Below are 12,175 nucleotides of genomic sequence, written 5' to 3'. Positions count from 1 at the left end.
GTGTACGGCTTCTCCCTTCAGAACAGAGCCTCTACCAATTCTCCAATTGGCATAAATGAATAATACACGCCTCATTGTCTGTCTACACGTCACCCTCCAAAGAAGAGCAGATGAGTGTCTAAGGCTGACTGAAGGAAGAGATATGTAGAAGTTGTAATATTTCACACTAGGGAGTTTGTGCACCCACAGTTCACCTTTATAATAAGGGAACTGTGGTACTGGCTTTGGGCAGCTTTTAATTGCACTAAATCACAAAAGCATATGCTTCATTTATTTAGCCCATTCAGGGCCTTTTCACATATTTCACATAGTTTAGTCCAGCGGTGCGCAAACTGGGGGGCACGCCCCCTAGGGGGGGAGCAATACTATTTAGGGGGGGGGGGCGCAGGCGACGAAACCTGGGGCAGGCAGATGCTGTGCGCGAGCGGCCACGAAGCTCAAGCTTCGTGCTTCTGCTTCTCTGTGCTGTGGCTTGCTGTGGGGGCTGTGCCTTGCTGTGGGGGCTGGGCCTTCACTGCACACAGACAGCCCTTCCGCCTCATGTCTGTTTCCCGCCCCAGTTTGCAGTAGCATACGGGGGACCGGAGCATGCTTAGCACTCCCCCCCTCCCCCCCTCAGGTGAAAGTGTGTGACTGTTATGATTGTATGTTGTGTTGTGTGTTGTCTGTGTTGGTTGTGATTCAGTGTGTGTTGTGTGTGTGTGTTGTGACTGTATGTGTGTTGTCTGTTGGTTGTGATTGTGTGTGTTTTGTGTCAGTGTTGGTTGAGATTGAGTATGTGTTGTGATTGTGTGTTGGTTGTGATTGTGTGTGAGTGCGATTGTGTGTGAGTGCCTGTGTTGGCTGTGATATGAGTGCCTGTGTTGTGTCTGTTGTGATTGTGTGTGGGTGTTGTGATTGAATGCAGCTGTGTGAAAACTGGGGGTGCGCCCCCTTGAGGGGGCACAAGATCATTTAGGGGGGGTGCAGGCGGCGTGTGGCGAAACCTGGTGTGCGCGGGCCGGCAGACGCTGTGCAAAGGGAGGGCAAAAAAAGCTGTGCGCGAGCGGCCAAGAAGATGTGCGCGGGCAGCCGAACAGGATAGTGCAGGTGGCGGCCACGTGATAGTGTGCGCACACATGCGAGGACTTTGGCGGTACGGGGGAGGAGCACTCCCCAACCCTGTGATGTCAAACGCCCCTCCTTCCGGTGTCTGCCCTGCAATAGCGCTGTGGTCCTGCTCTCCTCTGCTGGCGACCTGCTTCGCTGCGATCCTCTGCAAGTGAAAGGGTAGGCTGCACCTATATCAATCATACTATGAATGTACAGAAATAATGTAAAAAAAACTGTGAAAACACAACATTGAAAACGGAAAAAAATAAATAAACACATAATACTGTAGGTAGGAGTGTGGATGACACTGGGGACAGCAAGCCAAAGAGCAGAGAGAATAAAAAAACAAATGGGAGAAGTAAAAAAAGGAGGGGCGGGGGGGGGGAGAGAGGGAAGGGAGGTAGAAAAGAGGTGGATGAATGCAGTCCCAAAAGGATTGCCTTTGTGCACGTATGGGCGTGCCATGCTGTATCTAACCTCCAGCCCACTCATGGCCACCTGCTAGGCAGGCTCCTCTGTGTCTCAGAGAACAAAGATGGCCTTTGGGCCTGTTCCTCTGCCCCAAATGGCCTGACAACTCTGGACATCCTGGTTCTCCTTTGAACTCAGATATCTATGCAGACATCCTGGCACCTATGCAAATGCTCAGGCTGACTGCAGAGACATTTATACATACAGTATAGAACACTATAAACCATACTTTAATAAAGTATAAACCTTTGGGGAACCTTATATATGTGTGAGAAATTAGTTGGGGATATCTGGGCTTGAAAACCAGGTGTCTGGGGGACACTGTGACGCCCCAATATAATTCACCTTGTGTACCCACAAATAGTGCCTGCACGCCGGGGAGAATCAGGGGACTACCAGTCACTATGCCCCTCGAATTCCTGCAAACAAAAGGAATACATTTTCGCTCAAATATCCCACCTAAAACGTACACTCCCAAAATCTCATGTCTCTACGACACACGGAACCCCAAAAGCCCCTAAACAGGGCAGGTTTTTGCTATACTTTACAGGGGGACTTCCTTATCCCACCCCGTCCTTATGTACAGACGGGTACCCACAACACGTACACTGTTTGTTGGGAGCCATAACGTTACCTTTGGTACCCCCTTTTATAAATATATTAGAACACATTTCACCATGGCTCACCTTCCTTCCTTCCTGGCTGTGCTGAAGCAGGGTACCCTGGTGGTGAGTCGCGGTTATGTTTTCAAGGAGAGATAATGCTGGGACAATGTGCATGCATGTATCCGCAAATCAAGCCTGATTGTCTGATACATTTACTGGGGAACCGGTAACTTTGGTCCCCGACCAGGTATGCGCGTTCTGATAACACTTTCTCTGTAAAATCCCCCCTAAAACTCATGCACCAGAAATCCCTGCATGATTGCATGCCCAAAAATAGGAAAACACAAAAAATCCCTTTAATACATTTTGGGCAGTGGATTCCTATGCAAATACATATGGGGCTGACTAAAAGGGTTCCCTAATAATCACCCCTGCTTCCCTGCTTCCCTGCTCCTGAAGCTATCTCCTGGGTGGAAATCACAACCTTTCCTATCCCACAACCCTGCGGGGGACTGTATATGGGAATATGGTTACAGAAAATACATGGTTTCACCTTACTGGACCCAAGAGCTAATCCTCTTGGCCCATTACCCACGGTCTCTAGAGGCAGCTGGCCGGGCTTCACCTATATTAATGAAGGCCAGCTACCTCCGACCGTCAGTGTATGTTTATCACAGAAACTTTCTCATTCTGGGCCTCACAAATAGGGCTCGTTGAAGTCCAGTGCTGCCACAAAGTAGAAGATGCCTAGTAGCCATGATAACTTCCATTTTTAGTTAATTTTTCTGGAATAAAACAGTTTTAAAATACTACGATGGTGATAACGAAACACCCTCTTGTGGGGGGAAGTAATCTTAAAAAGAAATAAATAAACTGCACCTTTTGAAAAGAAACCGTGTTAACTCTATGCCCAGGACATACTTGAAAACAAGAGGTAACTCTCAATGTATTACTTCCTGGTAAAGGAACAGGGCTCCACGGATTTGAGAAAGGCCAAGTGTGGCCAAAACGTCAAGTTATCTTGTTGGCAATACATTAGTTTGTTTAGAAATCCGTGGAGCCCTGTTCCTTTACCCTTCATTATACTTTGGATTATCACAGAGAGTCCTGAACCAGGAGCACCGGTATTTGTATCCTTTATTCATTTTTTTTTTTTTTTGACAGTGTGCAGCATTTTCCCTTTATTTACTTCCTGGTAAAACATTTTATAAATAAAATAAAATGCAGTTCTCCACTTCAACAAGAGTCTAGCTCGTCTGAACATGTTATTTATTTATAAAATGTTTTACCAGGAAGTAATACATTGAGTTACCTCTCATTTTCAAGTATGTCCTGGGCATAGTTATGATGACAAATGATACATGGTTACATAAGTGAACAGGTTATACATTATATACAAGACGTATGCACAGTTAGAGATAATATATATTATAGGCGTATATAACAGTTAAAGATCAGATTAAAATGTGAGGCAGCTTTAGTTTTGAAAGAACTTAGACTGGTGGTGGCTGTGAGAGTCTGTCACAGGAGACCAGGTTCTACAACACCTTTTTATAACTGGGATCATTTGATTGAGCAAAACAAGATGGTAAAATAAATGGTAATTTATTTCTTATAAAAGACAGACACGCAAAGTTACACAATTCAAGATTAACACACTTACTGGGGGTGGGGCTAACGAATAAAACCGTTTCCGGAACGAAATTCCTTCAGATCACCTTTTTAGAGCACTTTCCAATGACCGGTAGTTACTCACAAAAAGTCCTGGACATCTGTTAATTCGCCGCTGTTGGTGTGGCGCTTGGAATCCGCGCTCCCCATTGGCTGCAGGCCCTCTTACGCGTTCAAGCTCTCATACACTAACCTGGACAGCTTATCAGAGCGTGGGAATTTTCCTGCCAGCCAATCACCGATTTGCCAGTATTGTAAAGCAGAGCGTGCACCTTTTCTCAGGTAGCAAGGGGGCATGGGTTAACTTGGCCCCTCTGCCTCTTTGCATACTGAGCCTATCATCTGCTCAGGCTCCACCAAGTCTGGATTTTGGCAAATTGTGTTAGCTTGCCTTGTGCAAGGCCAGAATATGGGTACTCCAGAATAACGGCAGTGCCCCCCCTGTCCTAACACCTTTGGCATCTCTGTGCCTTTCAAGTACGGCCTCTTGACAGACACAGAGGCACCAACTAGTAGTCATCTGGGTCTTCCGGAATCCATGACTTAGAAAGCCCTCAGTTCATATACAGGTTATCAATATCTATACACAATAAACTATACCTGTTTAATAAAAGATATGGTGCCATGTCTTCTGTGTGCTAAAAGTTATGAGTTCTTATTCTGGTGTCAGGGGTGGAGTGTGTATATATTCCCTACAATCACTAGCCTCATTCCTGGCACACATAAGAAAAATACTTTTAAACTTTTAAAACACTGCAAACATGCTCAGCTTTATAACTTTAGCTCGAGCACCTTCCTCAACCCCTACTCTAGGCTCAGGGTACCTGGGCATGTATGTGGGTACGTCTGCTATACTGGGGAACCCATGCTATACTAAGGACTCTGTGTATACCTGCAGATATATTTGAACCCTTTCATACCCATTTACCTTGTCTGGAAGATGCTGCAGCAGGGATCCTGGCGGTGAGTCGTAAGAATGTTTCCAGGGTCCGAGGTTGGCGGAGTAATGTGCTTGGCTGTATCCGAAGATTTCACTCAATCTCCGGATACAACTGTTGGGGTATCCCATAACTCCGGAACCCCGCTACATAGACACATTCTGCAAAGACTTTCTCCGCCAAACCCACCCTGAAACTTACAGCCTAGAAATCTCCCCATCCCAGCATCCCCAGTAAAGGCAAAAATCACATAATTCTTTAATGTCGCAAAATCAGTATACAGTTGCAGTAATACATTTTTGATATCTGGGTCCGAGAGCTGACACTCTTAAGACCTTAACACACGGGTCTTGACCTTTATTTGTAAGCCTGGTTAACCCCTTCACCATCACAGAGTCTCCGGTAGATTGTTCCAGTTTTGGGGTGCACGGTAAGAGGTGCGGCCGTATACTTTGCTGAGCCTTGGGACCATATTATGCCGCCATCACCATAACATTGTTCTTCTGACAGGCTCTGAACCAATCAGACATATTAAAAGAGGAAAGTATTGCAGCCACAGATATTTGATATTGCAGACAGTTGTTCATTATAATAATGATGTTAGTCAAGCCTCCTAAGGGCCTGAGCCTTTACATTAATGGGTTTTTAATAAACTGCTTGCTAATAATGCCCCTGCTGCAGCATGTCTTGTCTGTTTTGACCTACTTCCTATTGTTGTAATAATTGCATATTCATCAGCCATCTATTTATCTTGTCTGCTTCACTTTGCATGATTTAATAGCGTTAATATGGTGTTGAATATCTGTCTCTTCTGCTAATTGATTGGAAGAACCAGCATAGCGTGCTCTAACTTTTTAATTTTCGTTCACTTCTGAATACTTGTTCTTTATTGTGTGTTTTGTTTAACGAGAAATGTTGCATTCATTTGAGTATGTATTTTCCTTGAAGTTCTGTACATTGCAATTTTGATTTCACTGTGCATCTATAGAGGTTATAAGGGCTTTTATTTACAGGTGCAATCACACTTTGACGGTCAGATACATTTCTTGGGGGTCTTTGAAAGGGGAAATATTTGTCATCCAAGTGTTTTCTTTACCCTCCCACCCTGTCCTACCGGAGAAGCAAAAAGAGATAACAGGAGGTGGGAAGGAGGGACACTTGCTGTACAAGTGATTGCAAAACAGTGACATCATAGGAAGTAGTCAGAGGAAATCAAATCCCTCCCAAATCTTTATTTAAAAATTTTTTTTTTTAAATACTTCTGGATGTCAGATTTGGGTAAATAATTGATCAATTGTCCAGATGTGCCCCTTTAAAGCTGCAGACAAAGCAATATCCTACATGTGTGCTGTGGGTTTTTTTTTTGGTTTTTTTAAATAAATGTATCGGTTTTGTACCATGAGAAAATACTTGTAGCATTTTTGTTAATAAAAAACACAGCTGTGATTGACATTTTTAATGTCATAATGTAGCAAGCATTTTTGTTTCTATGGCAATTATTTACAAAGTCACATCACCTTCCTCTTCTGAGACAGGCTCTGACACATCCCCTTTTGTGCCCTGCCCTCTCTCTTGCAGTGAACCAATTGTATCTAGTGACTGCCTGGTCACATGATCTTCCCCACAGAACTTTGCATCTTTGGTCCTCTTCTGCTGCACTGGCAGCCTTTTAAGTGAACCCCCAAGCTGAATTTTCACCAACCGATATGCTACTTAGCTAATTACTTATTGTCTGGATTGTATTGATACACATATTGAAGGGGCGGGGGGAACAGCAGCTTGGGCTGCTGCTTTAAACATGTCCCGGGAATTGGTTCACTTTGATTCTAGGAATGATTGCCCCTTTAAAAGAGAGACCATTATATTGATGTACTTTTTATATCAATTCCACTTCTGTTTTTGTCTGCATGTCTCTGCTGCTTGCACCTAAACTTGCAATCTAAAAGTAGCAAGTGACTTGCTAATCTAGCTTTTTCTCATGTAATATTAAAGGGCAATTGAATGAATTAATAAAGTGCAATTGAATGAATATTGGCGACTTTATTCTCTAAGATGCTTTTTGCTAATTGTGAGGAAGTGGCACACTGGGGCTTCAGGTGCGTGCTGCAATTTATCTTGTCGTTTTGTTTTAGCAGCTGACAGTCTTTACAAGCTATCTGTGCAAACCCTCAATGCAGATGACTTCTTAAAACAACGGCAAACCTCACCGGCTCCTACCTCTTCCTCCCCACCCCTGTCAGCAGTCTTTGTGCCAAGAGGCAGCTACAGCAGCATTGTGAACAGCACAGGCAATCAGTAAGTGAAATGGCAGTAAACAAACACAAGCCACCATTTTTAAAATAAGGACCATTGAGTGCCGGAGGCAACACAGTGCCATGGCCCCATCGGCACTCGCAGTCATGTGACTGTCTCCAGTCATCTTCCTGTCAGATCATGTGCTGAGCACGATCTAGATTGACGTCATGGGGCCTCTGGTGTGCCAGATCCAATTACATAGTAGCTCCATCAGACGGCACCTAAAGGGTTAAGTTAACAACTGCGTCCGTGTGTATAGCTCGGAACGCATGCGTGGCTATTTGTTTTATTTAGTACTGGAGGCAGACACCAGTTAGATAGTAACAGGGCCACTTTCACTTCTTACATTTCTTGGCAGGACAAAGAAGAAAAATGGACAGGAAGGCGCAGGTTTCAAGACTGTTTAAAAAGTAGCTTGTACAGTAATTAAAAAGTCTTGGTTATAATGGCCTAAATTGGGTATGGTTGACAGATCTGGATAGATAACCATTGTCACCCTTGTCTGTCAAGTGCACTGATCTAGCACATTAATACTGTTGGGCCTTATTAGCAGAGCATAGGCAGCAGTGAGGGATATTACATCACTATTTGTGTATGTCTTGTTATACTGTACCTAAACACACATTTACTTGACAATGGAAATAAGTATTGTACTTTTACCTTTAGTGAACTAAAAGTGAAGCCTTCTGGTACCAAACACAAACTGACTAAAGCAACCTCCTTACCTGGAAGGAACGGCAATCCTACTTTTGCTGCTGTTGCCGCAGGATATGACAAGAGCCCAGGTAATATTATAATATAATGATTCGTTGTAGGTTGTGACATATTTTAGGGGATCAACGTGAGCGTTATGGATGAAATATAGTGTGTACACAGTTTTCTAAACTTAACAGGTCTTTTAAAGTACAAGAGGATTTGTTTTACCTTTTTGTCTTAATTGTTTTTATTTTTATGTAACTTAACAGGTGGCAGTGGCTTAGCAAAAACATCTGTAGCCAGAACTGATGTTCATAGTGGCATGAGCATGTCTCATACTCCCTCCCTGGACAGTGACGGCTCAGATAGGTAAGAATGTTTTTTCTTTTTGTTGTGATACATAATTGGTTTTATTTTTATTTATTTATTTTACATTATCACCGTGTGATGTAGATAAACAAGGAGAGATGTCCGGCGGTTCACTGCTCACCGTGGGGGTACAATAAAGGCAATCCAACACAATCAGAAGAATAGGCTGTTTATTCGGTGCATGACAAAAACCTTCTGCCACAAGGCAACTCTGACGCGTTTCGTCCACCAAAAGGACTTTGGTTAAAAATAATCAATTAATATAGAAAAACCATGACATACATATTTATAGCACAGATGAAAACAATCAAAAATTACTATATGTTGATAAATACCATGGATACTTTGTCTGTGCTATAAATATGTATGTCATGGTTTTTCTATATTAATTGATTATTTTTATGGTTTATTTATTTTTATATATTATATACTTTTTTTGGCTAATGTGCTCTAAATTAGATACTTTATGTAAACATTTCATATTATTTGGTTTTCAGTTTTCTATTTCTATTTACTAATTAATATTTCTTGGGATTTAGTTATCTACTCATTCATTATATATTGATTTTTATTTATATGATTTGTTATATTTTTCTTTATATAATAATATTATGTTATTTATGTTTTTTTTTTTTCTATTCATGTTGCCCTTTTGCCACTTTGATACTGGTTATCTATATAGGTTGTTGACCATTTACAAGATAGGTTAACATACTTATATTTGTTTTTAAAAGTTTTTATGTTTTGTTTGTTTGTTTTTAAACTTTCGCTTTGCACAAGTGTTTTGTATATAGCTTTCAGTGTTCCCTATTGTGTGATTCCCTATATAGGGTTAATATGGTGATATACCTTTATGGAGGGGATGAGAGATTTACCTAGCAGGTGTGTTTTCATTTGCATATTTAATTAGTACCTCCAATCAGGTTTCTGATATCACTATATAGGGTGCACTGATTGACTAGTCCAGTTACTCTTTGATAAAGTCCTATTGGTGGACGAAACGCGTCAGAGTTGCCTTGTGACAGAAGGTTTTTGTCATGCACCGAATAAACAGCCTATTCTTCTGATTGTGTTGGATTGCCTTTATTGTACCCCCACGGTGAGCAGTGAACCGCCGGACATCTCTCCTTGTTTACCTACCTTGAATACTGGGCTGGAGCACGCTCTACTAGCGCTTTGGATCAGCGTCCTATATCAGACGACATTGGAGGAACTCGTCGTGTCAAGATCGTGAGTACCTGCTTCCTGTGTGGGGTTTACAGCTGTGCATGAGACGCCGGGATTAGTGAAGGGAGTGGTGGAGATCAGCTGGTAGTAGCCGCATGTGAGTTCCTGTGCAGGGAGCGCGGCTTTGCTGTTTACTTTTCTCCTTACCATTTCATGGCCCCATCCTGATGGTCAGTCTCATATGCCCAGTAGTTTTACTCCATAACTTTATTATATGCTAACAGGACTATGATTTACTAGCGCTACTCATTCTATTGATATTCATATGAACATTGTGGATTTTGTTAACAATATTTGGAGCATCGGTTTTGGAGTGTATTCTCCATATCTTTCTACCACCGTGTGATATTATAGCAATGACAATATGTTGCTTTGGCTTAAGTAGGACTAAAATTTGTTCTAGTGAAATGCTCCCCCCCACGTTTCCTATGTCTCCCCTAGAAACCTTGCAAAATTGTGTGTAAGGAAAAGCACAACAGCGCACAATCCGCGATCTATTAACAAGTAAATTGAGTGTTATAATATCCCTATAATTTGCTGCTGAAAGTCCAAGGGCCCTACAATGGATCTCTGCAGTTGAAAATGTTCCAGTGTATAACCTGAGCACGTGAAAAAGAAAAATCAGCAATGATGGTCTTATAGTGGGTATAAAAAATAAAGTATACCAATATTGCACACTCGCGTAAGTGGAATACCCTGTGGATCGTGATCAGGGTAGAGGGTGTTAAAAAAAGCTCCTAAAATAAGTAGCACAACATAGCGTGATACTGGTAAAAAAAGGTACCACCTTCCTGGATTTTTTTTCCCTCAGGTCCTATACTGGAACGTGGGTGTGTATAGGTCTATAGATACACGTGTAACGGCAACAGGAATTTATTGATCCAATATTTCAGTCAAGTTTAAAGTGGTCACAAAACACTCCTTATTAATGCTCAAATGGTAAAATATAAAACACAAAAATGCCAGGAAAGATGCTTGTGTGCAGAAGTTGCAGCCAATGAACGTAAGGTGCCATAATGACGTTTGAGAGGATATGATCGGCAGGTATAGAAATACAGTACTTTCCAGTGGTAATATAGCAAAATGAACGTCAAATGCAACATGTGGCAAAATAGATATAAAGCCGTGCATAAAACTAAACAATACATATAGTAAGAAAGTACCCAAGTTAAGCTCAGAGGTTCATGATCACCGTGAGATGGTGTACAATTTAGATCGTAAAAGTCCTTAGATGCAATGACAATGGGCAAACTATCAAAGTAGATGCAGTATGTAAGGTCAGGGACTTGAAGATCCTACATCTGCATATGGAAACCGCTCATTCATTGTGGGGTTCGGGTTTATGGCTAAAGTCCTCTCATTCTTATGATCGATTCATGCGTGTCAAGAACATTGAGTGTCGATGGTAACAATGCATGTCAGCAATATGCAGTCAACAGCACTCTTTTATGCTTCATGATAGCCGAGCGCGGCACTCTTGTAATGGATTATATCACCCACTCGTCAGGGTCTGGTTCCCGAACAACAGCGAGAATCCCAGGTTTAAGGTTGAGTTAATAGGATCATATAGGCAACAGATCATTACACTCCGAGAACATCCATATGTCGGGTATGAAAGCCCACAAAAGTAGATAGTAGACGTAGTGTATCTCACCCCTACAGTCTGATGTCCATGCATCAGGAACACCAAAAGGTCCTGGAATGCAGGGCACGGTAGCCAAACGGGCATCCTTGACCCTGAATTTCCATATAGGCAGCATATCGAAGTAATGCAATGCCAGCTGCAGTATACCTCGCCTCTAGGGTCTGGTTTCCATGTGTCAAGAACACCCAAGGTTCATAAATGTCCATATGAACAGAGCGCTGAGGTGAGGGTATGCCAGCATCAGGTTCTCCTGCTGCTAGGGCCAGGTGTCCATGCATAAGGACTGCAGAGTGAATAAGTATGCAGGCCAAAATCCAGAAAATACCCAGGACTGGTGTTCAAAGCACAGACTCTGAATTAGGGATAAGAAACAGTGGCACACCATGAGATTGGGGTCGTACAGATATAGCAGAGCATATACAGATGATCAGGTCACATAGTATTCACGGTTAAAAAAACAATTCAGTGCCCCTACATGTAGAGAGGTAGTCAAGTTACCTTGAAAGGAAGCAAAACCGTTATATGGAATCTAGGAAGCATGAAAATAAAAGGTTCATGTTAAGTCCCATTGGATGAACAGTCCAGAAACCCTCTTTCTGGAGGAGTTCAGGGGACTTGCCACCTCTGGATGGTGTTCAAAAGCATTTATGTTATCATGGTCTCTAATGTATTTGTTTGATTCATAACCCTGTTTCCTATTTGTTTTGATTTTACAATTAAAACCTTTTTGGGGTGTCCTCTTAATATAACAATATAATGTTGGCAATAGCGACCTATTCATTTTTACGGTCATTAGAGAACAACATCTTCAGTATGAAGGATATCTACCATTTGTCTTCCATTTGAGCAACTCCGTTAGTGGCTCTCAAATCTTTTTTTTTTTTTTTTTTTTTTTTTTTTTTTGGAGACCACCAGCCACACCAGGTTTATAAATAACCAATGCACCTGCACACAGATTAATTAACTTTATTTCAGGAACCTGATCTGGCTTAGAGCGATAGAGGTCTGAGAACCACTGGAATAGAATATATTCATTTGGAAAGCCATGCTTTTTCCACAGGATATATAAACTGCATGCAGATTAAATGTTCATTTACATAAATTTGACTATGTTCGGTTTACATTTCTTAATCTTATATTAAGCCTTTTTTGCTTATGGGCCATCC

At 42.0% G+C, this 12,175-nt stretch overlaps 1 protein-coding gene across 2 annotated transcripts in view; it reads left to right on the top strand.

Moving 5' to 3' along the window:
* TMEM131 (transmembrane protein 131) overlaps positions 1 to 12,175 on the top strand; it is a 185,572-nt gene that overhangs the window by 160,684 nt on the left and 12,713 nt on the right. Inside the window, exons 36-38 of one of the 2 annotated variants that reach the window (XM_075590544.1) lie at positions 6,910 to 7,072; positions 7,739 to 7,857; positions 8,038 to 8,137. In XM_075590544.1, the coding sequence (XP_075446659.1) occupies positions 6,910 to 7,072; positions 7,739 to 7,857; positions 8,038 to 8,137 (382 nt within the window). The remainder of the gene's footprint in view (positions 1 to 6,909; positions 7,073 to 7,738; positions 7,858 to 8,037; positions 8,138 to 12,175) is intronic. The other variant, XM_075590546.1, reaches the window with a different exon arrangement.

Source organism: Ascaphus truei, chromosome 3 (genome assembly GCF_040206685.1).
Source record: "Ascaphus truei isolate aAscTru1 chromosome 3, aAscTru1.hap1, whole genome shotgun sequence".
In the NCBI taxonomy this organism is placed as follows: domain Eukaryota; kingdom Metazoa; phylum Chordata; class Amphibia; order Anura; family Ascaphidae; genus Ascaphus; species Ascaphus truei.
This window is presented reverse-complemented; position numbering and strand designations above follow the sequence as displayed.